The sequence below is a fragment of the Giraffa tippelskirchi genome, chromosome 1 (assembly GCF_054371585.1).
Source record: "Giraffa tippelskirchi isolate mGirTip1 chromosome 1, T2T-mGirTip1v1.2.pri, whole genome shotgun sequence".
Classification (NCBI taxonomy): Eukaryota; Metazoa; Chordata; class Mammalia; order Artiodactyla; family Giraffidae; genus Giraffa; species Giraffa tippelskirchi.
This window is the reverse complement of record NC_137275.1, coordinates 111,372,988-111,398,289: the sequence shown is the minus strand read 5'-3', so window position 1 is coordinate 111,398,289 and position 25,302 is coordinate 111,372,988. Positions and strand designations below refer to the sequence as shown.

The following is a 25,302-nucleotide window of genomic DNA, read 5'->3' as shown; positions in this document are numbered from 1 at the left end:
ACAAATGGCCAATAAGCACATGAGAAGATGGCTAACATCATTACCCATCAAGGAAATCAAACACACCCTCTGGGAAAGCTGTAATAAAACAACAACAATAACATCCTAGGATATGGAGAAATGGCAACCCTCATACATGCTGGTGGGAATATAAAATGGGGTAGCTACTGTGGAAAAGAGCCTGGTGGTTCCTCAAAGTGTCCAACATAGGGTTCCCAGCAAAACTATTTCTAGGTATATAGCCAAGAGAATTGAAAACACATATCTGTACAAAAACTCTTAACACAAATTATTATTCATATAGCCAAAAAGTAGAAGCAAAGTAGAAACAGCCTATCTGCCTATAAACTGATGAAATGGATCAACAAACATAATACATCTGTACAATGCAATGTACAGATATTTTTTTAAGCAAAAAGCAATGAAGCACTGATACATGCTACAACATGGGTGAACTTTGAAAACATGCTGAGTGAAAGAAGCCAGAACCATGTATAGTATGATTCCATTTGTATGAAATGCTCTGAATAAATAAATACAGAGAGACAGGAGGTAGATGACTGACTAGGTGGTGGGGTAGGTTGTGGGAATGGGACTCCTAATGGGGTACCATGTTTCTTTGAAGAGTGATGAGATCTTCTAAAATTGATCATGGTAATAATTGCCCAACTCTGTATCAATACTGTACTGTGCTTAGTTGCTTAGTTATGTCCGACTCTTTGGTACCCCGTGGACTGTAGCCCACCAAGCTCCTCTGTCCATGGGGATTCTGCAGGTAAGAATACTGGAGTGGGTTGCCGTGCACTCCTCCAGGGGTTCTTCCCAACCCAGGGATCCAACCCAGGTCTCCCACATTGCAGGCAGATTCTTTACCATATGAGCCACCAGGGAAACCCGTATCAATACTAAAACCATTGAATTGAATTGTGCACTTGTAATGAGTGGATTGTATGGTATTTTTAATTCTACCTCAATAAAGCTGCTTTAGAAATATATTTATTGGGGGAGTGAGGGGGGATGGGCTAGGTTTTTGGGGTTAGATACAAACTATTACATATAGAATGAATGGATAACAAAGTCCTACTGTATAGCACAGTGTATATAGCACACTGTATATTCAGTGTCCTGGGAAAAGAATATAAGAACGAATGTATAGTATGTATAACTGAGTCACTTTGCTATATAGCACAAGTTAGCACAACATTGTAAATCAACTGTACTTCAATTAAAAAATATATATATGGGCTTCTCTGGTGGCTCAACAGTAAGGACTCTGTCTGCAGTGTAGGAGATGTGGGTTCTATCCTGAGTTGGGAAGATCCCCTAGAGAAGGAAATGGCAACCCACTCCGGTATTCTTGCCTGGGAAGTCCCATGGACAGAGGAGCCTGGTGGGCTACAGTCCATGGGGTTGCCAAAGTCAACATGACTTAGCAACTAAACCACCACCACCATAGATTCCAATTTTTTAAATTGCATTCGATTGGAGAGGAAAAGAATAGTGTTAATGTCAGCAACACTGGTTTGGGAACCAGAAGTTCTAGCTCTCTTTCATTAGCTAATTGTGTGATTTGAAGCAAGGTAATCATTTATGAAGTGTGAAGATTATTTACAATCATTTTTAAAGTTTTTTTCTGGATTTTATAAAGTTTCAATAGATGGCAAACTAACTTTAAAAACTTGATGTTTAAAACTTAAAAGTTTCAGGCATTTCATAGGTGCTGTTAAAATTAAGAGGCTTAGAAATCATTGCTAGCTAACTTTGGCTGCTCATTGGAATAACCATGGGAGCTTTTTAAAACATACCTGTGTCTGGGCCCAGAGAATCTGATTTAATTGATATCAAGTGAGTTCCAGCATCTCTTTTCTCCCCTCTCCCTTTCTCTGTTGCCCACGTGATTTTATTGTGCAGCCAAAGTTGAGAGCCACTTAACTTTCCAAGTGAACATATTCTATGTTGACAGCATCAAAAAGCAAATTTTTCTTTTCTTCATTTTTTTTCCTAGTAGTGGATAATGTTACATAGCTCTTGGTGGATTGTAGGGGGGAAAGCATATGAAAACAGTAGGGAGACCTGTAATAGAAAATATTATGCTAGTAGTTAATCTTAGTTATATTCAGTTGTGCCTGCTTACAGTGATTCCTTATGACAGATTTAGCTATATTAATTGGTTAAATAGGTTTAACTTTCAGCACTGCCTAAATTTCCAATGTCAAGGTTTCATGAACTTTCATCAACGATTTTATTCTATAGCTTTAATGGAACATAACATTTCTTATTATTTATATAATGTCTATATTGCAAAATGTGTTCATTTTCACAGGTCATAGGATTTGGATCTGTTAAAATTGCAGCTTTCATAGCTATGGTAGGAATTCTGTCTGTTGTGGCTCAGGTGAGTATTATTTTACCCATCCACCCCACTTTTTTGGTTTTTTTTTTTTTTAACATTTTTAATCTGAAATAACTACAGATTCACAGGAAGCTGCAAGGAAATATTCATGAAGATCTCTTGCACCCCTATATCAGTACTGCTCCTTCCCTGCCATGGTAGCATGTTATATAGCTATGAACAATGTCATACCCACATGTGGATACAGATCATAGAATTTTTCTCTTTTTAATAAAATCTGGCGGTTGTGACTTAGGAATTTAATGTAAATATTTAAAAATTAATTTTTAATTAAAGGATAATTGCTTTACAGAATTTTATTGTATTCTGTCAAACATCAACATGAATCAGCCACAGGTATACATATGTTCCTTCCCTCTTAAACCTCACTCCCATCTCCCTCCCCATCCCACCCCTCTAGTTGATGCAGAGACCCTGTTTGATTTCCCTGAGGCATACAGCAAATTCCCATTGGCTATCTATGTTACATATGGTAATGTAAGTTTCCATGTTACTGTCTCCCTACATCTCACCCTCTACAGCCCTCTCCCTATGTCCATAAGTCTATTCTCTATGTCTGTTTCTTCTTCTCTGCCCTCTAAATAAATTCTTTGGTACCATCTTTATATATTCTATATATGTGCGTTAGTGTACAATATTTATCTTTCTCATTCTGACTTACCTCACTCTGTATAATAGGCTCTAGGTTCATCCATCTCATTAGAACTGACTCAAATACATTGCTTTTTTATGGCTGGATAATATTTCATTATGTATATGCATCATAACTTCTTTATCCATTCCTTTGTTGATGAACGTCTAGGTTGTTTCCATGTTCTAGCTGTTGTAAATAGTGCTGCAGTGAACATTGGAGTACATGGGTTTTTTTTTTCAGTTTTGGTTTCCTCAAGGTATATGCCCAAGAGTGGGATTGCTGAGTCATATGGTGGTTTTATTCCTAGTTTTTTACTCCTACCGTCTTCCATTGTGGATATGTCTCTTTACATTAACATCAGCAGTGCAAGAGGGTTCCCTTTTCTCCACACCCTCTCCAGCATTTATTGTTAGACTTTTTGATGATGGCCATTCTGACCTGTGTGAGGTGATATCTCATTGTAGTTTTGATTTGCATTTCTCTAACAATGAGTGATAGATACTGAGAATCTTTTAATGTGTTTGTTGATGATTGGTGTTTGTCTTTGGAGAAATGTCTGTTTAGGTATTTTCCCCACGTTTTGATTGGGTTGTTTGTTTTTCTGGTATTTAGTTGTATGAGCTGCTTGTATATTTTGGAAATTAATCCTTTGTCAGTTGTTTCACTTGCTATTATTTTCTCACATTCTGAAGTTTGTCTTTTCACCTTTCATATAGTTTCCTTTCCTGTACAAAAGCTTTTAAGATAGTCAGGTCCCACTTGTTGACTTTTGTTTTTATTTCCATTACTCTAGGAGGTGGGCCATAGAGGATCTTGCTTTGATTATGTTCTCAAGTGTTCTGCCTATGTTTTCCTCTAAGAGTTTTATAGTTTCTGGTGTTACATTTAGGTGTTTAATCCATTTAGATTTTATCTTTGTGTATGGTGTTAGTTCAGTTCAGTCGCTCAGTCGTGTCCGACTCTTTGCGACCCCATGAACCGCAGCACGCCAGGCCTCCCTGTCCATCACCAACTCCTGGAGTCTACCCAAGCCCATGTCCATTGAGTTGGTGATGCCATCCAACCATCTCATCCTCTGTCGTCCCCTTCTCCTCCTGGCCTCAATCTTTCCCAGCATCAGGGTCTTTTCAAATGAGTCCTCTCTTCGTATCAGGTAGCCAAAGTATTGGAATTTCAGTTTCAACATCAGTCCTTCCAATGAACACCCAGGCCTGATCTCCTTTAGGATGGACTGGTTGGATCTCCTTGCAGTCCAAGGGACTCTCAAGACTCTTCTCCAACACCACAGTTCAAAAGCATCAATTCTTCTGCGCTCAGCTTTCTTTATAGTCCAACTCTCACATCCATACATGGCTACTGGAAAAACCATAGCCTTGACTAGATAGACCTTTGTTGACAAAGTAATGTCTCTGCTTTTTAAGATGATGTCTAGGTTGGTCATAACTTTCCTTCCAAGAGTCTTTCATGGCTGCAATCACCATCTGCAGTGATTTTGGAGCCCAAAAAAATAAAGTCAGCCACTGTTTCCACTGTTTCCCCATCTATTTGCCATGAAGTGATGGGACCAGATGCCATTAGGATTCTAATTTCATTCTTTTACATGTAGCTGTCCAGTTTTTCCAGCACCACTTATTGAAGAGGCTGTCTTTGCCTCATTGTATATTCTTGCCTCCTTTGTCAAAAATAAAGTACCCACAGGTGCATGGAATTATTTCTGGGCTTTCTATCTTGTTCCATTGGTCTATCTTTCTGTTTTGGTGCCAGTACCCTACTGTCTTGATGACTGTGGCTTTGTAGTATAATCTGAAGTCAGGAATGTGGATTCCTCCAGCTCCATTTTTCTTTCTCAAGACTGCTTTAGCTATTCAGGGTCTTTTGTGTTTCCATATGAATTGTGAAATTTTTTGTTCTAGTTCTGTGAAAAATACCATTGGTAATTGGATAGAGATTACATTGAATCTGTAGATTGCATTTGGTAGTATAGTCATTTTTACAATATTGATTTGGCTTATCCAGGAACATAGAATATCTCTCCATCTGTTTATGTCATCTTTGATTTCTTTCATCAGTGTCTTATATTTTTCTGTGTACAGTTCTTTTGTCTCCTTAGGTAGGTTTATTCCTAGATATTTTATTCATTTTGTTACAATGGTGAATGGGAATGATCCCTTTATTTCTCTTGCTGATTTTTCATTGTTAGTATATACAAATACAAGCGATTTTATTGTATTGATTTTGTTTCCTGCAACTTTGCTAAATGCACTATTTAGCTATAGTAATTTTCTGATAGTGTCTTTAGGGTTTCCTATGTATACTATGATGTCATCTGCAAATAGTGGGAGCTTTACTTCTTCTTTTCCAACCTGGATTTCTTTGATTCCTTTTTCTTCTCTGATTGCTGTACCTAAGGCTTAAAAAATATGAATAATAGTGGTGAGAGTGGACACACTTTTCTTGTTCCTGATATTACGGGGAATGCTTTCAGTTTTTCACCATTGAGAATCATTCATTGTAGAGATAGGTTCCTTCTGTACTCATTTTTAGAAGAGTTTTAATCGTAAATGAGTGCTGAATTTTGTCAAAGACTTTTTCTACATCTATTGAGATGATCATATGGTTTTTATCTTTCAATTTGTTAATATGGTGTATCACATTGATTGATTTGCATATATTGAAGAATCCTTGCATCCCTGGAATAAACCCAACTTGATCATGGTGCATGAGCTTTTTAACGTGTTCTTGAATTCTCTTTGGTAGAGTTTTTTTCAGGAGTTTTGCATCTATGTTCATCAGTGATATTGGTCTGTAGTTTTTTTTTGTGTGTGTTGTCTTTGTCTGGTTTTGGTATCAGGGTGATGGTGGCCTCGAAGAATGAGTTTGGAAGTGTTCCTTCTTCTGGAATTTTTTGAAAGAGTTTTAGAAGGATAGGCATTAGCTCTTCTCTAACATTTGCTGGAATTCACCTGTGAGGCCATCTGGTCCTGGGCTTCTGTTTTTTGGGAGATTTTTGATCACAGTTTTGATTTCAGTGCTTGTAATTGGGTTGTTCATAATTTCTTTCTGGTTCATTCTTGGAAGATTGAACTTTTCAAAGAATCTGTCCATTTCTTCCAGGTTATCCATTTTATTGCCATATATTTGTTCATAATAGTCTCTTACAGTCCTTTGTATTTCTGCATTGTCTGTTGTAACCTCTCCTTTTTCACTTCTAATTTTGTTGATTTGATTCTTCTCTCTTCTGTTCTCGATGAGTCTGGCTAAAGGTTTGTCAACTTTGTTTATCTTCTCAAAGAACCAGCTTTAAGTTTTATTAATCATTACTGTTGTTTCTTTCATTTCTTTTTCATTTACTTCTGCTCTGATCTTTATTATTTCTTTCCTTCTGCTATTTTTGGGTGATTTTTTTGTTTGTTTGTTCATGTTCGGTTGTATTAGGTGTAACGTTAGGTTGTCTATACGATGTTTTTGTTTCTTGAGGTAGGATTGTATGGCTATAAACTTTGCTCTTAGAACTGCTTTTGCTGCATCCCATGGTTTAGAGTTGTCATGTTTTCATTGTCGTTTGTTTCTATGAATGTTTTGATTTCCCTTTTGATTTCTTTAGTAACCTGTTGCTTATTTAGAAATGTATTGTTTAATCTCCATGTGTTTGTGTTTTTTACAGTATTTTTCATGTAATTGAAATCTAGTCTCATAGCATTGTGGTCAGAGAAGACAACTTGATATGCTTTCAGTTTTCTTAAATATACTGAGGTTTGATTTGTGACCCAAGATGTGGTCTATCCTGGAGAATGTTTTGTGTGCACTTGAGAAGAAGGTGTATTCTTCTGCATTTGGATGGAAGGTCCCGAAGATATCAATGAGGTCCATCTCGTCTAATGTATCATTTAAGACTTGTGTTTCCTTATTAATTTTCTGTTTTGATGATCTGTCCATTGGTGTAAGTGGAGTGTTAAAGTCTCCTACTTTATTGTGTTACTGTCAGTTTCTCCTTTTTTGTCTGTTTGTGTTTGTCTTATGTATTGAGGTATTCCTATGTTGGGTGCATAGATATTTACAATTGTTATGTCTTCCTCTTAGATTGATCCCTTAATCTATCTGTAGTGTTTTTTCTTATCTCTTGTAATATTCTTTAAGGACTGCTTTGTCTTATACAAGGATTGCTACTCCAGCTTTCTTTTTTTTACATTTGCATGGAATATATTTTTCCATCCTCTCACTTTCAGTCTATATATGTCTTTAGGTCTGAAGTGGGTTTCTTGTAGACAGCATATATTTGGGTCTTGTTTTTATATCCATTCAGCCAGTCCGTGTCTTTTGGTTGGAGTATTTAATCCATTGACTTTTAAAGTAATTGTTAATATATATGTTCCTATTGGCATTTTCTTAATTGTTTGGGGTTTGTTTTTGTGGATCCTTTTCTTCTCTTACATTTCCTGACTATGTAAGTATATGTTGAATACATGTTGTAAAACCGGTTTGGTGGTACTGAATTCTCTTAACTTTTACTTGTCTGAAAAGTTTTTGATTTCTCCATCAATTTTGAATGATATCCTTGCCAGATAGAGTGATCTTGGTTGTAGATTTTTCCTTCTTAGTACTTTAAATATATCCTGCCATTCTCTTCTGGCCTGCAGAGTTTCTGCTGAAAGATCAGCTGTTAAAACATACGGGGTTTTACTTCTTTGTTACTTGTTGCTTCTCCCTTGCTGCTTTTAATATTCTTTCCTTGTGTTTAATCATTTTTAGTTTGATTAGTATGTGTCTATGTGTGTTTCTCCTTTGTTTATCCTGTATAGAACTCTTTGCACCTCTTGAATTGGATTGACTATTTCCTTTTCCATGTAGGGGAAATTTTCCACTGTAGTCTCTTCAAAAATTTTCTCATCCCATTTATTTATTTTTCTCTTCTTCTAGGACTCCTATAATTTGAATATTGGTGCATTTGATATTGTCCCAGAAATTCCTGCGACTATCCTCAGTTCTTTTCATTCTTTTTACTTTATTCTGCTCTTCAGAAGTTATTTCCACCATTTTCTCTTACAGCTCACTGATCCATCCTTCTTCTTCAGACGTTCTGCTATTGATTCCTTCTAAAGTGTTTTTAATTTCAGTAATTGTGTAGTTTGTATGTTTATTCTTTAATTCTTCTGGGTCTTTGTTAATTGATTCTTGCATTTTCTCCATTCTGTTTTCAAGGGTTTTGATCATCTTTACTAGCATTATTCTGAATTCTTTTTCAGGTAGATTGCCTATTTCCTCTTCATTTATTTGGACTTCTGTGTTTCTAGTTGGTTCCTTCATTTGTGCAGTATTTCTCTGCCTTTTCATTTTGTTTTTTTTAACTTACTGTGTTTGAGGTCTCCTTTGCCCAGGCTTCAAGGTTGAATTCTTTCTTTGGTTTGGTTTCTGCCATCCTAAGGTTCGTCCAGTGGTTTGTTTAAGCTTAGTATAGGGTGAAATTTGCACTGTTTTTTTTTTTTTTTTTTTCTGATGGGCAAGGCTGAGTGAGGTGGTAATCCTGTCTGCTGATGATTGGGTTTGTATTGTTTGTTGTTTGGATCAGGCGTCCTGCACAGAATGCTACTGGTGGTTGGGTGATGCTGGTCCTTGTATTCAAGTGGTTTCCTTTCTGGGAGTTCTCACTATTTGATGCTCCCTAGGGTTAGGAGTTCTCTGGTAGTCTAGGGTCTTGGAGTCAGTGCTCCCACTTCAAAGGTGCAGGGCTTGATCTCTGGCCAGGAACAGAGATTCCATAGGTGTTTTTTTTATGGTGCTAAATGGTATTAGAACAAATACCAAAAATGATAAACCAAAGATGAACCCCACACAAATGCCAGTTACAAAATCAAGGAAAGATTAATTAACATAATGGAATATACACATATACATATACACGCATAAGCAAAATCAAAAACATGCTAGTAGAAATAAAGTATAATAGATTGACCTGATGAACAAAGGAAACCAAAAATGATATCTACCAGTTAAGAACAAAACTAACTAAAGCACAAACTGGACAACAAAACTAAAGCAAGGTACCACCTGGGGAATAAAGAAATGAGAACAAAACTAACAAATATGGTGAGGTAAAGAACAGAAATGCAAATTTAAACAGAGGTAGATAAAAAAGATTTATATATATATTAAAGATTAAGTTCAAGGGGAAAAGAACAGTAGGAAAGGCAAACAAAGGAATAAATGTAGAAAAGATAATAGGTTTAAAAATTTTTTTTTAATTACAAAAAGCAGAAAAAAAGAAGAAAAAGAAAACACCACAAAACTGCAAAAGGCCAATGTAGACCCAGAGGTTTATAACAGCAATAAAAAAGTGTGATTAAGTGTGATTGGAAAATTTCAAAAGCTTAATTAGATTTCATAGTGCTAATAAAATTCACAACTACAATAGAGGGAGGAAAAAAAAGGGGGTGGGGGAATCCAAAAGAAACTACAGAGCTAATCAAAGTATAGGAATAATAAATGTCTTCATTGAATATCTGCTGTCAGCGTCCTCTCCCTCACTGGGAGTCACAGTTCACCTCACCTCTCCAAGATGCCCTCAACATTGCTCTGGTCTCTGAACCTGCTGTGGGGCAGCTCAGACTCTCATTTGGTCCTACTTCTGTGTGTTCTTGCTCAAATGTTCACAGCTGTCAGAACTAGTGCGTTTTCTTTTGTGGGAGCTCTCAGTGACCTTTTTTATATTCCATAGGCACAGAATCTGCCTAGTTGATCATGTGGATTTAGTCTGCAGCTTATGCAGCTGGTGGGAAGGTTTTAGGTCTTCTGCCTTAGCCACACTTCCCCCTGGGTTTCAATTGTGGTTTTATTTCCACCGCTGCATGTGGGTCTTCCACTGGGGTTTGCTCCTGAAGCTGCCCTGGAGGACTTGGGTTTGCCCCTGTGAGGGCCAGGTGTGGAGGTGTTACAGCTGCTTGGGTCTTAGGGGTTCTGACATTCCCAAGTACTTGGGGAGCTGGTGTGTAGGGCAGCAGGAATATAGTGCTCTAGAAGGGTATGACAACCAGTATAGGCCAATACACTCCAGTATTCTCACTTGGAGAACCCCCCTGACAGAGAAGCCTGGCAGGCCACAGTCCACAGGGTCAAAAAGAGTTGGATACAACCAAAGCAATCCCCTGTTCATAGATGCAAGACTTTTTTTTTCCTGTGGCAGCTCTGCCTGTTAAGGGTTGAGCGTGAAGGTGGCTCATCTGCTTAGGTCCCGCGGACCTTGGCAGCGCCAAATGTGCAAGGACATGGACTGCCTCAGCCACAGGAGTTATGGCCCTATCACAGTCTTTTTTCGAGCCTCTGGTAGCTGGTGATCGAAGGCCTCTTTAGATATTCTTTCTCTGTAGCTCCATCCATTCATGCATTTAGAGGGCTCTCTTGCCTAGGGTCCTTCTCTGTTGTTCTACACATCAAGCACATCAAGGGGCCCCCTGGGTGGGGTCCTACTCTATAGTTTGGTGCATCAGTCACTGAAAGGAGCACACTGGGTGGGGTCCTACTCTGTAGTTCAGTGCATCAGGCACTTGATGGGCCAGCCTCTCTATTGTTCTGTGCCAGTGCTGACGTGTGGGGAGAGAGGGCTGTGGTGATGGCTCCACCCTCTAGGCGTAACTCACCAGTATCACCTTGCATCCATGGCTGCCTGGCTCTCCTCCACAGGCATTTACCACCACACACTCCTCCCTCACGGCCCCTCAGCCTGTGTCTCTGCCGTCAACAGCAGCCCTTGCCCTGGGGTTGTTCCACGATCCCTAAACTCCAACTCCCAGTTGCTGCGCCTTCCAGGGGACCTGTGTCCCTGTCCAGGGTATATGTGGCTGCAGCAAGGACAGTCAGATTCTCATTCCATTTAGGCTGCCACAGATGAGCTGCCTCACTCTCAGCCTCCTCTGACCCAGCCAATTGCCCTGATGTGGGGATCGGACCCCTGCTTCAGTTCCCAACGTGCCGAGGACAGATCCGGTCCTACTGACACTCCTGTTTTTCCCCCTAGTTCCTTCATCCTACTGAGTTTTGTGTGGTTCTATATATTCTTTTCCATTGGTCAAGTACTCCTGTCTGCTTTCAGCTTGTGTACTGCAAGTACTTCTGTGTCTGAAGGTATATTCCTGATGTATCCATGGAGAGAGATGTATGCCACATCCACCTACTCCTCCACCATCTTGTTCCTTCTGGAATTTAATATAAATTTTTAGTGCTTTTTAGAATATGTGTGGTTACCCCTAATACATAGGTTTGGCACATAAAAATTTGTTTTTACAACCACCAACCATAGTCTTTCTCTACTATTCTGAAATTAACCAGAAGAATGTTTCAATATTATTTTAATACTGAAAAATAGTAGAAGTGAAAATTTGTAAATATTACAATTTTTGCTATCCACAAAACTGAAGAAATGTGGTAAGTCAGTACATTAGGATTATATGTAATTACTTCATGGCAATTAGAGGGGGAAAAGGTGGAAGTAGGTAGAGATTTCCTCTTCCTGGGCTCTAAAATCACTGCAGATGGTGACTGCAGCCTTGAAATCAGAAGACGTTTGCTTCTTGGAAAGAAAGTGGTGACAAACCTAGACAGTGTGTTGAAAAGCAGAGACATCACCCTGCTGGAAAAGGTCCGTATAGTCAAGGCTATGGTCTTCCCAGTGATCACGTACAGTTGTGAGAGCTAGACCATAAAGAAGACAGAGCAGCAAATAACTGATGCTTTCAAACTGTGGTGCTGGAAAAGACTCCTGAGAGTCCCTTGGACAGCAAGGAAATCAAACCAGTCAATCTTAAGGGAAATCATCCCTGAATCCTCTTCAGAAGGACTGGTGCTGAAGCTCAAAACTCCAGTATTTGGTTATCTGATGTGCACAGCAGACTCACTGGAAAAAGCCCCTCATGCTGGGAAAGATTGAGGGCAGAAGTAAAAGAGGGTGTTAGAGGATGAGATGGCTGGATGGCATCACCGATGCAATGGACATGAACTTGGGCAAATTTTAGGAGATGGTGAGGGACAGGGAGGCTGGTGTGCTGCAGTCCATGAGGTTGCAAAGAGTTTGACATGACTAGGCAACTGAACAACAACAATTAAACGTTTCCCCATCTTTTTTAAATACAGGACCACCAAAAGCAGGGCATATGTGCTTCAAGTTAATTCATTGATATGCGCTTAGGTACATTCACTATGTTGTATGGGACTGCAGAGAGGCTGTTTCCCTGAAATAGCTATGTTGTTCAGTTGCTAAGTCATGTCCAACTTTTTATGACCCCATAGACTGCAGCATGCCAGCTCCTCTGTCCTCCACTATTTCTCAGAGTTTGATCAAATTCATGTCCATTGAGTCAGTGATGCTATCTAACCATCTCATCCTCTGCAGCCCCCTTTTCCTTTTGCCTTCAATCTTCCCAGCATCTGGATCTTTTCCAGTGAGTTGGCTCTTCCCATCAAGTGCCCAAACTATTGGAGCTTCATCCTCAGCATCAGTCCTTCCAGTGAGTATTCAGGGTTGATTTCCTTTAGAATTGGCTGGTTTGATCTCCTTGCAGTCCAAGGGACTCTGAAGAGTTTTCTCCAGCACCACATTTCTAAAGCATCAATTCTTCAGTGCCCAGCCTTCTTTATGACACAACTTACATCCGTATATGACTACAGAAAAACCATAGCATTGACTATACGGACCTTTGACAGCAAAGTGATGTCTCTGCTTTTTAATATGCTGTCTAGGGTTGTCATAGCTTTCCTTCCAAGGAGCAAGTGTGTTTTAATTTCATGGCTACAGTCACTGCAGTGATTTTGGAGCCCAAGAAAATAAAATCTCTCACTGTTTCCACTTTTTCCCCTTTTATTTGCTGTGAAGTGATGGGACTGGATGGCTTGATCTTAGTTTTTTTAATGTTGAGTTTCAGGCCAACTTTTTCACTCTTATCAAGAGGCTCTTTAGTCCCTCTTTGGTTTCCTAGCATTAGAGCGGTATCATCTGCATATCTGAGGTTGTTGATATTTCTCCTAGAAGTCTTGATTCCAGCTTGTGATTCATCCAGCTCAGCATTTCTCATGACATACTTGGCATATAAATTAAATGAGCAAGGTGACAATATACAGCCTTCACGTACTCGTTTCCCAATTTGGAACCAGTCAGTTGTTCCACGTCCGATTCTTACTTTGCTTCTCGACTTGCATACAGGTTTCTTGGAAGACAGGTAAGGTGATCTGGTATTCCCATCTCTTCAAGAATTTTCCACAGTTTGCTGTTTTCCACACAATCAAAGGCTTTAGAATAGTCAGTGAAGCAGAAGTAGATGTTTTTCTGGAAGTCCCTTGCTTTCTCTATGATTCACCGGGTATTGGCCATTTGATCTCTTATTCCTCTACCTTTTCTGATCCCAGCTTGAACATCTGGAAGTTCTTGATACATGGACTGCTGAAGCCTCGCTTGAAGAATTTTAAGCATAACCTTGCAAGCATGTGAAATGAGTGCAATTGTATGGTAGTTAGAACATTATTTGACATTGCTCTTCTTTGGGATTGAAATGAAAACTGACCTTTTCTAGTCCTGTGGCCACTGCTCAGTTTTCCAAATTTGCTGATGTACTGAGACAAAGACTTCTTATCTCTCCTTGCTATTTTCTGCATTCAGTTGGGTATATCTCTATCTTTCTCCCTTTCTCCCTTGCCTTTCGCTTCTCTCCTTTCCTCAGCTGTTTGTAAAGCCTTCTCAGACAACCACTTTGCCTTCTTGCATTTCTTTTTCTTTTGAGATGGTTTTGGTCATTGACTCCTATACAATGTTGCAAATCTCCATCCATAGTTCTGTAGTCACTCTCTCCGATCTGTTGAATCTATTCATCATCTTCATTGTATAATCATAAGGGGTTTGATTTAGATCTTACCTGAATTGCTCAGTGGTTTTCCCTACTTTCTTCAGTTTAAGCCTGAATTTTACAATAAGGAGATGATGATCTGAGCCACAGTCAGCTCTAGGTCTTGTTTTTGCTGAGTGTATAAAGCTTCTCCGTCGTTGGCTGCAAAGAATATAATCAATCTGATTTCGGTATTGACATGGTAAAATCCATGTGTGGAGTCATCCCTTATATTGTTGGAAGAGGGTGTTTGTTATGACCAGTGCGTTCTTTTGGCTAAAGTCTGTTAGCCTTTGACCTGCTTCGTTTTGTACTCCAAGGCCAAACTTGCCTGTTACTCCAGATATCTCTTGACTTCCTACTTTTGCATTCCAGTCCCCTATAATGAAAAGGACATATCTTTTTGGTGTTACTTCTAGAAGGTCTTGTAAGTCTTCAGAGAACTGTTTGACTCCAGCTTCTTCAGCATTAGTGGTTGGGGCATAGACTTGGGTTACTGTGATGTTGGAATGGTTTGCCTTGAAAATGAACTGAGATCATTTTATTGTTTTTATGATTGCACACAAGTACTGCGTCTTGGACTCGTTTGTTGACTATGAGGGCTACTCCATTTCTTCTAAGGGATTCTTGCCCACAGTAGTAGATATAATGGTCATCTGAGTTAAATTCACCCATTCCTGTCCATTTTAGTTTACTGATAATTAAAATGTCGATTTTCACTCTTCCATCTTGTGCTTGACCACGTCCAACTTGACTGATAAACATAACATTCCAGGTTCCTATGCAGTATTGTTCTTTACAGCATCAGACTTTCTTTGATCACCAGATACACACACAGCTAAGTGTCATTCCTGTTTTGTCCAACCCACTTAATCCTTTCTGCAGCTGTTCATACTTGCCCTCTGATCTTCCCCAGTAGCATATTACATTCCTTCCGACTTGGGGGGCTCATCTTCTGGTGTCATATCTTTTTGCCTTTTCATACTGCTCGTGAGGTTATCCAGGCAAGAACACTGAAGGGGTTTGCCATTCCCTCCTCCAGTGGATCACGTTCTGTCAGAACTCTTCACTATGACCCGTCCATGTTGGATGGCCCTGCAGGGCATGGCTCATAGCTTCATAGAGTTATGCCAGCCCCTTTACGACAAGGCTGGGATCCATGAAGGGGCCATATGTTGTTTTAAAGCATGGTAGGCCACGTGGAACACTCTTCTGTGATAACTCTGTCCGGAAGAGAAATGAGAATGCCACAAAATTGTTTTCCCAAAATACTAGAACTGATATACCTCATAGGAGTACATTCAGGTAAACGCCTTTTACTTTTTAACTGTATCAGTCAGTGTAAATTATGTTAACCTTTCAAGTTGCTTATGTTTTTTGTTGTTGTTGTTGTTTTTTAATATTAACTCTGGTTAGTTAGCCCAAGATTCATCTTTTATCTTATCCCCTTTCAGTCTGTCTCACCTAACTTTTTTAGCAGAGTGGTGGCTCAGACGGTAAAGAATCTGCCTGCAGTGTGGGAGACCTGAGTTCAATTCCTGGGTTAGGAAGGTTCCCTGGAGAAGGGAATAGCAACCCACTCCGGTGTCCTTGCCTAGGGAATTCCATGGATAGAGGAGGCTGGCGGGCTGTATAGTCCATGGGGTTGCAAAGACTCGGACATGACTGAGTGACTAACACATTTTATATTTGTTAAAATCATATTTAAATCAATCCAACTTTGTGAAACTGTTAACTCCCACAAATTGGACTACAAGGAGGTCAAAGCAGTCAATCCTAAAGGAAATCAACCCTGAATATTCACTGGAAGGAGTGCAGCTGAAACTCTAATGCTCTGGCCACCTGATAACAAAGAGCCAACTCATTGTAAAAGACCTGGATGCTGGAAAACATTGAAGGCAGGAGGAGAATGGGGCAACAGAGGATGAGATGGTTCAGTGGCATCACTGACTCAATGGACATGAGTTTGAGCAAACTCCAGGATATAGTGGAGGAGAGTGCAGCCTGACGTGCTGCAGTCCATGGGGTCGAAGAGTTAGTAACTGAACAACAACAAGCAACACATAAACAGATTTTTTGGGAGGAGGCTGAAGGCCCTGAGCCCAAGTCAGTTTGGGAAGCCCTCGAAGCTTCACTCCTTTTAGAGCTGCATCAGTACTGTGTGGTTCCCAAGGTCTCAGGTCAAGTGGGCTGCAATTGGAGGTTCTTGGCCACCACCAATGGGCTTTTCCACAGAGCTTGCATCAAATATCTGTGCTTATATGATGTCTAATGATTGTCCCCTTTGCTTTGCAGACGGTCTTTCTTACTAGCTTGATGAGATCATTAGGGAATAAGAACACTGTTCTCCTTGGTTTGGGCTTCCAGATGTTCCAGTTAGCCTGGTACGGTTTTGGATCTCAAGCATGGTAAGTCTCTCTGATAGAGTCTCATGACAGATTTATCTTTTAGAGGAGCTTGAATTCGTTGAGTGTTCATGCAAAAGAAGCAGGACTTATTTTACTAGCAAAGTGTATTCAAAATTTCAAAAACTCTTTAGACTTAGTTTGAGGAAGGGTATAGCTAGATAATCCCGCATTATTCAGACAGATTGCCTTCACCTCAGCAAGCTTTCAGTAAGATGCTACTTAACTAAATATAAGTATCTCTTTCTCCAACCCTCCAAAAAAAGTTTCATGCCTAATTGTTAAACACATTTGTCAGTTTTTGGTGACAGCACATATAGTCAAAAACAAAACAAGAAAACAAGGAAATATGTCTGATTATGGCAGGATTTACTGCTATAATTAGCTGAGTGACATTGGACAGTGACATAATCTTTATAATATAATATAATCTTAGATAAACACTAAGATCTGCTCCAAAAGCTTCTGTACCCAGAGACAGTTATTACTTCTAACAATTAGATTCCTGTTAATAAGAAAGCGAGTCAAATTAAGCCCTGTGGAATAAGAAAAGATAAAAAAAAGTGAATGCTATTTTGTTGTGAGGCAGGTTCCCTCATGTGCCTATTACCAAATACTACAGTTCATATCTTCATTTAAAATGTTTCACTTGGTCCTTATTTTACAACCAGAAATGAAGGACACAGGTTAGAACTTGAAATGCTTTAGGTGGTCAGTGGTAGATTCTTCTTGCTCTTGGAAACCTTAATTTCAGTCCTATGAACTTTGGTTCAACAGCTAATTCTATCAACCTAAAGTGTTTTTCCTTTTAAAAGTAAGGTTATTCTTGTCATCCCCAAGACAGTCTGGCCAAACAGGTTTTTAGCTCAATTGGCACTGGACTTTGCTCACACTCACGCTTAATACTAACACACACATAAGTTCAAAGGAACATAGGTTCCTTTCATTGAGACAAAGGTCTAAAGGAAGCAGACTTGGAAATCTGCAAGATGTCATCCTGAACTTCAGGTCTCCATTTTTTTCTGTTGGTTGCACACAACACTTTATTGAGGGTAGAAAACTGAGCAGCCTAAGGGCAGTTTGGAGGTGAGCCTTTGAAAAGTATAAAGAAAAAAGTGGAAAATTGGTGAGAAAAAATGTGGATTTATAGAAACAAGAAATCCTTTTGAATTTCATTGAGCTTGCATTTGAAGGTGGCAGTAGAGAAACCAGGAAGAAAAACATATTTTGACAGGTAAGATAAAGAAACGAAACTTTCCCAGCTCATGAAGTGATCAGTATTAGTATTAACAGTGTGCTGTGTAACTTTCTAGGTTTTTTAAAAAAAAAAATTTTTCAAAGAGAAAAAAATAAATACAACTTAGTGCAAGACACAGACAGCATTTTGTGCTTTTGCCGCTTGTACTCTGAATAGCGCTCTCATTGGGGCTAGCCTGCCCCCTGACCACAGCCTGACCTGTCATTGCAGGATGATGTGGGCAGCAGGGATTGTGGCCGCCATGTCCAGCATTACGTTCCCAGCAGTCAGTACTCTCGTCTCTCAGAATGCAGAGTCAGATCAGCAAGGTGAGGTCACTGTCCCCCTCACTGTTTCTTTCCCTCAGTGGAGATGTACCTGCCAGAAGCATGAGCATCTCTGACCCTCTTTCCATATCAGCATAGAAACAGGTTACAGCTGTGTGGTCCCTGCTGAACAATCATACTTCTTTACTTTGACAAATAGGAAAATTCTCTTTTCCTTCCTGCTTTGATTTTATACTCATATTTTTGAAATCTGGACACAGCAAGTCAGAATACTTAGAAATACAGCTATCTAATTTCTCTCTTCAGTTTTGACTCTCCTTTTATGTTACCATCATAATTTACTAGACTATACTCATATTTTAACAAATATCTGTTAAATAATGATAGACTAGCTAGAAAAACAGTGAGTTCTTTATTTAATCACTGTAATCACTGAAGTTTCTTCAATGTGGAATCACTCAAAGTCCATTATTTACTCAGTTTAGAAGATGATTCTTTGAGCAGATAAAGAGCAGATCAATCTGTGTAGTTCTTGATAATTGGATGCAGAGTGAGAGGCAAAAGTAAGATGACTGTGTAGAGTAGCACTGTAAGTGTCTAGACTCTTCATCCTTCTTGTGCCTCTGGATTCCGTATCAGGTACTTCTTACTGCTGAAATTAATTATTTTCCTTCTCCATCACTTAATGGTTTACCTGACTATAGTTAGAAAATAGTGAGTTTTAGAAGAAAAAAAATTTTGCCTTAGAAATCTTTAAAAAGTTTCAATAAAAAAAAAAACTAGATTGGAAAATATAGTTCATTGGTTGCACTTATTTTTTCACATTGGAAATTAGCCATTTTATTCATATCTACTTTTTTAATTTTTTTTTTTTTTTTACAACAGATCCATGCTGGTTATCTATTTTAAATATAACAGTATCATTTGAAGACCTCAAATCTGTGTGTTACCCTGGTTATGGTCATTTAGTTGACTGCATCCTTGGGAGATGTTGTGGTTCAAGTAAAGGCATGAGCTATCTGTGAAGGATGGGCATTGCCTTGGCTCTAAGAGACTCTTATCTTGCCTCTCAGGGCATGAATTTGCTTTGGCTTTTTTTATGCTTACATGTATTAATACAGATGTTTCTAAATGTCAGCATATAAACTTATTAGAACACAGTATATTAGGTTGAATGGTATTTGACTATTTTTGACTTACAGAAACATACATTCAAGCTAATTTTTTACCTTCCACATGAGACACCAGAGATCCCTAGAAATTGACACTTCTGGGATTTTTCAGTACAGGTGTACTTGGAGTACAGTGATGACTGTGAGGAATAGAATCTGTCAGAAGGTGCTGGAAGCACACAGATTCAGGACCCCTGTGGACTGACCCTTGGGCAGAGGTACAAGAGGCAAAGGACAGATTTTTATTGTAAAAGCACCATTAAATAAGTAGAAGAGGAAAATCTCAATCTGCAAAAAAGTAGAAATTGCCTGTAAATTGAGAATATTAAATTGTTCGTTTTATCGTTCCCTGTTTATAGGAAGATCTGTTGTTCAGGGGGAATTCAGCCTCAAAGGGATTTTAGAAACATCGGTGTCATTTCATATCCTTAGAGATCTTAGGACAGGTAGTGAGGACAGCATTATAAGGGCATAGAAAAGGACAAGGAAACATTTGTACAGTGAATGGATATCAGTATGATGGGTACTCAGTCCAGCTTAATCAGTATTTTATAGTTTGAAAGAAAGGGCTCTGAAGTCTCCAATCTTGAGACGCTTTTTCTGAGAAGACTGGCTCCCTTCTCTTTGTTCTGGCTTAGGAGTTGTCCAGGGTATCATAACTGGAATAAGAGGACTCTGTAATGGACTGGGGCCAGCCTTGTATGGCTTCATATTCTACATGTTCCATGTGGAACTGACTGAGTTGGAACCAGAATTGATTTCTAACAATGCTGCCCTACAGGTAATTTGGTAATAAGCCTAGTTTTTAACAATTGTATCTGATTAGAGCAAAAACTTATGACATTAAATTTGGAAAGTGTTCTTATTTTTATAATATTACTAAATATTTGAGAGTAGTAAGTGTTGTGTTCATTGCTTCTTGGGACTAGGGAGGGATCATTTCAGTGATAATGTCTTACGTAAAATATTTTTCTTGCCTTTGTTCAGATTCTGTTTTCACCTACATAATTTCTCTGGTTAGAATGCTGTCCTCTGGTGAAACTCAGGCCAAATAAAAGATAAATGACCTAAACTTCCAGCTACAAATTGAGCTAAAGTGCTTTTTCTACCTTTTATTTGCTGTTACTTCCCTCCTTCCAATCTATGTTTAATATAGATTTCTGTACAAAACTGGAGTTAATGTTCTTACGTGTACAGACTGCATGATCTCAGGTCACAGGGCAAGATTAGAGAGACCAGCTGTGCTGACATGTTTGGTTAAGCTGTCGGAAAGTGGTGCACAAAGCAGTGATTAGCTGCCCTCCATGATATTCCAGACACCAGGCTTTGTTAGGATTTGCCGTGAGAGTTAATGAACATTTGCTAATGAGAAAATAACTCACTTTTCTGTGGTGTGGTTTTTATTTTTTTATTGTTATTTTTTGGTTTATCTAGTACTAATTTTAGTTTGAAAGGCTAACCAAATTCTTCATCTTCATTTGTTTCCACACCCACCAGGGAGCTGTCATCCCAGGCCCACCATTTTTGTTTGGGGCGTGTATAGTTCTTATGTCTTTCCTGGTTGCTGTATTCATCCCTGAGTACAGTAAAGGCAGTGGAATTCAAAAACACAGCAACAGTATCAGTGGCAGCGTGGCCAACACTCCAGAACGTGGCAGTGATGAGGACATTGAGCCACTGCTGCAGGACAGCAGCATCTGGGAGCTTTCTTCCCTCGAAGGGCCGGGGAATCAGTGCACTGAGCTATAAATTCTGCAGAAAGGATTCTGTGGCTGCCGTCTCTGAGAGCCATGGGGGAGCCACACCACATGGAGACTTCATGGTGCTGGAGGGGAGATGCTAGTGGCATCCTTCAGGGCTGAGTTTGAGAAGTAACCGCCTCCATCCCTCTGTCTTCCTCCCCTTCCTCCTCCTGTTCCTTTTCCACCGTTCTTTTCCTTTTCCTTTCGTTATACATTAGAACTAATTAAGATTTGAAATATTATACTTTTCTGCAAATAATATGCAACTCTCAAAGTTATCTGGGATCCACATTCAGAAACTCAAATAGAAGAAGTCATCTGTGGTAGAAATGATGGCTTTCCTTTAATAATGTCAGTGTAGGAATCATCATGTCCTTTTCAAAAGGTGCAAGATTGTAATACAACTGCCATCTCTGACAAAATTTAGGATAAAAAATCCCGTATTTTCTCCTCTCCTGTTTCTCTGAACTTTGTGCACTTATCCCATAGCGGTCTATGAGTGGCTGCTTCAGGAGTCACTCAGTATCAGGGATCTGTTGCCTTTGTTCTAAGGTCAGCAAAAATCTAGTCTTACTCTCCTTTCCTTCTCTGCTTCCTATTCTTGGCTAGAATGAAATTCAGCATATACACCTCTGAATAGTAACAGTACTGATTAGTATTATTTAATACCTTTACCAGATGAAGGAAAAAATTTTAATAAATCTAAATCATGAAGAACTAGCAGTTCAGATTCCTAGACCTGATGTCTTCGTGATTACCATGGATGGTAAAATCCATGGTGATTTTACAAAAGAAAAACATACATCAAGCATTCTGATGGCAACATAGAAATTGGAGGGTGCTTAGAAGAAGGTTTTCAACAATGTAAACATTCCTAAGTGAAGGTGAAAGTAACTGGATACCAGTGGAGTTTATATCCAAGTTTAGACTCGTGTAATGTTTTATTACTATTCACTCCCACCCACATATCCTGTGTCCTGCTTTTCCGTGTTTCTCATTCATCACATCCCTACCTTAACTGTTTATGTAGGCATTTGTTTTCAGTCTTTGTTTTCATCTGTTATCTGCCTTTTGAATCTCATAGGAATATGCACAGCAAATCCCTTTCTAAAATTTGGGTATAAGAAGCTCAGTTTCACAAGTGTCTTGCTAGTTTTTCAAGATGTTTTATGGACAAAGAAAACTTGACAGATTTATGTGTGTTTTGCTGCACGAGTAAGTGGAGCATTAACTAGGGCCCGTCTTTAACATAGCACTCCTTTAAAAGTTTTATAGGTATGAAATATATGTAGCTATATCATAAGCAGTTTTCATTTTTTTTGATGGGGTGCTATGTAAATCTTGTATTTATAAATATAATGAAAGTATTGACAGAAAAAATACGTATACAACTTTTATAAAGGATTGTGTACTGACTGAATACATTTAGAAGAAAATATATTTTGAAACCTGTTCTGCTATGAACGAAGATAACGTATCTTTCTTTACTATGCTGTTGGTTTTTAAGTTAAGCTTCCTAATGCATAATAAATTTGCAATGGATACTTTTATGTCTTTTGTAGTTCTTTAAAGCAAATGGTACCATTGCTCTTTAGGTTCTCCTTTGGGTGACTTTCAGCTAAAATAAGTTTTTAGTCCTTAAGCTAATGCAAAAGATATGTGTATTCTCAAACTTAGTTTAATGTCAAAATCTTCAAAATGAGTTCACAGCTTTTAAAAAACAGGGATACAAACAGTTACTTGTACACCCATGTTTATTAGCAGCATTATTCACAGTAGCCAAAAGGTGGAATCCCTCACTGGGCTTCCCTTTTGTTTGAAACCTTGGATTGTGGCTGCCTAAGGACCTCTTTTAAACTGTATTTGGCTTTTCTAGCTCTTAGCAGGCTGACCTACAAGCTGCTGCGCCTGTGACTGGAAGTGGGGAAGCCCTAAGAGTCTTCTATCGTCTGAAGCCACATGTGAGTCACACTGATTATACTGATCATCTTTGTTTGATAGTGGGGAAAACAAGAACCAGGGGTCCTTGCTTAGTACCCACGGGTGTGTTTCTGATCAGAATCCCCAGCTTGCCCGGGCTGTTGCAGTGCCACTGAACTTGGGAAGAAGGTGGAGCACATGACCCACGCGGCCTGGGGACAGAGGAGCCGGTCTGCCCCCTTCCCCTGCCCCTGCCGGCCCAGGGCAGGCCTTGTGATGACGGGCTGCTGCTGGTGGAGGAGAAGGCTGAAGAGGGAGGGGTTGCATGACCTGTGTTCTGTGACACGGTCACATGCGGGTTTTCTTTTTCTGTTTGAAAAAACGACTGCTTTTAGTCTTCCTTCCAGTTTCACTTTAAGGTTGAAAATGAAGATTTTATTCTTCAAGTTGAGCACAGTGATTTTACAGTCTTTTTGAAAGCAACAGTTGAGGTTTTAAAAAGACATCTCAGAGAACTCCAGTAGATAAAGCCGAAAAAAGAGAATGTGTTCCTGGTGAACTGCGGGCGGGACCCCAAACTGTACTCTGTCTCTCCCAGAGTCTGTGATTTCTGAGATGGGTGGATACAGGACCCCAAGTACCCCAGGGACCGAGGTCCTCCAGTGACAGCAGAGGTCTGGGCTGAGCCCCGAGTAGTGTGGCCTGTGCCCTGGCGAGTGGGGAGCCATGAGGGTGGCAGTGGGGCCAGTAGAGGGGGTGAGGGACTCGGGCGCAGAGGGAGGGGCAGCACCTGGCGGGGTCTGGGGCCGCTGGCTGTCGCGGCTCAAGGCAGGGGCACCCCTGAACCTCCACCGTGCAGCCCCCACGGGGCAGGGTCATCTGGCAGCGCAGGGTCGAAGTGAAGAGGGCGAGTTCACAGCAGGTTGAATGAACCCCTGTACCCACTGTGGGTTCATTTTAAGTGCCTGGAGCGAGGTTGGTCAAGCCCTTGCAGAGCTCGAGTGAGGGAGTCAGTCAGGGAGGACCGAGCTCAGGGTGAGAGTGAGGGGCAGCTAGCGTGGAGAGTCCTCCTCAGCCAGGTGGGTTCCGGGGACACCCTTAAGTTCAGGGGTGCCCTTTCACTAGCCTCACTGGAGGCTTGTTTGAGGGGTGGAGGGCGCAGAAGCCCACTCAGAAGACGTGCTCATTCCTCGTGGTGGTGGTTTCTGAAGCAGTTTCTACTGTTCGGTTCGACTGTGAACCAGTACCTTGCAGGGTCATGTTTAACGGTGGGGCTGAGCTGTGTGCACAGCCTTCCTTCTCCCGCACCCCACACTCACCTGCCGTTTTTTTGGCAGCCCCTCCCCCTTCTCTGCGCCCTTGCTGGTGGGCCTGAGGCCAGCCCCCCTGTTACCATGGAGCCCCTTGTGACTCAGTGGGTTCCAGGTTCCGGGCTCCAGGGAGACGTGCTGGAGGCAGAGCCTTCGTGCCATTTCTTCTTGAGACACCGGTGCTGGTGGACATAGTGTGGGAGCAGTGGTCATAGTGTGAGAGCTGTGTGTGTGAGAGTGGGGTGGTCGTAGTGTGAATAGTGGTGGTCGTTTTGTGAGATCGGTGGTGATAGCTCGGGTGCTGAGGCATCTGATTGTGAATCAGCAGTTGCCCCCTAGTGGGGGGCTGCCCCCATCCGCGAGGATGGGTCGCAGAAAGACCCGCCTTTGGGGGCTTTTCCAGTGCTGCAACCCCAAGGCAAAGGCCAAGAGGAGGAAGAACTTGGCCTCGGCCCAAGTCCTGGAAGCAGAGTGGCCTGAGGTGAGAGCAGCCGGGGGCTGGGCCCGTCACATTGACCCTCAGCCGGCAAAGCGTTGGCTTTGTGTTTCATTTTGTTAGCACAGTTGTGGGCCCTGCCGGCCAGGGCGTTTGGCCTTAGTGAGCAGGATGGCCCCCAGCAGGTAGACCTTGTAAGAGGTTGTGCAGGTGCTGCGTGGAGGATGGGCGGGGGCCCCACAAGAAGGGAAACACTGGCTGGAGAAGTCACTGGGGCACGTGGACTGAGCTATAGAGTCAGTCTTTGAAGCAGAAAGGCTAAGCCCCTTAACATCTCCCCTCTTCCAAAGAAGGGATATACTGGCTGGAGGAGTCTCTGGGGCCTGTGGATCGAGCTAGAGAGTCAGTCCTTGAAGCAGAAATGCTAAGCCCCTTAACGTCTCCATCTTACAAAGCACACACCAGTGTGTCCAGTATTTTAATGACTGGTACCTACTGGTTTACGTGTATAACATACACCCTTATAGCTTCACACGTCTACTATATGCCTCTTTCAAGAGTTGGGCACTGTTCTGGGTGCTGAATGCTTAGTATGTAGTAGGGGATACATAGCCCAGGATTTTTGTATTTCTGCAAAGAAAAACAGAAGAATGAAAGACTCCGTGTGGTTTACTTTGAGCAAGTTCACCAGGTGGACGGCCCCGTGTGCACACAAATTGTGGTAAAATACATATAACGTGAATTTAACATTTTAACCAGTTTAACTGGGTGACTTCAGTGGAGTCAGGCTAACAGATGGCCTTGGGGTGCCATAGCTTTCCCAGAGGAACACTCCACAGCCTGGTGGCCTTGTAGACCTTACCTTTGTTCTTCACTCTCCCCAG

At 40.6% G+C, this 25,302-nt stretch overlaps 1 protein-coding gene and 1 pseudogene across 5 annotated transcripts in view; both read left to right on the top strand.

Moving 5' to 3' along the window:
* The window catches only part of LOC145506013 (solute carrier family 71 member 2-like), a 125,144-nt pseudogene extending 104,263 nt beyond the window's left edge, over nucleotides 1-20,881 (top strand). Inside the window, exons 8-12 of the transcript XR_014053451.1 lie at nucleotides 2,324-2,395; nucleotides 16,205-16,317; nucleotides 17,783-17,880; nucleotides 19,649-19,791; nucleotides 20,508-20,881. The product of XR_014053451.1 is annotated as a solute carrier family 71 member 2-like (transcript). The remainder of the gene's footprint in view (nucleotides 1-2,323; nucleotides 2,396-16,204; nucleotides 16,318-17,782; nucleotides 17,881-19,648; nucleotides 19,792-20,507) is intronic.
* Nucleotides 20,882-22,628: 1,747 nt separating this feature from the next.
* The window catches only part of LOC145506003 (liprin-alpha-1-like), a 28,151-nt gene continuing 25,477 nt past the window's right edge, over nucleotides 22,629-25,302 (top strand). For 2 of the 4 annotated variants that reach the window (XM_081489573.1, XM_081489562.1), the window contains exon 1: nucleotides 22,629-22,713. Coding sequence is in view for 2 of the 4 variants with exons in the window: in XM_081489551.1 (XP_081345677.1) it covers nucleotides 24,347-24,463 (117 nt within the window). In the remaining 2 variants the exon portion in view is untranslated. Of the gene's footprint in view, nucleotides 22,714-22,811; nucleotides 24,464-25,302 lie in introns of those variants that run through there. The other 2 variants (XM_081489551.1, XM_081489542.1) reach the window with 1 other exon arrangement.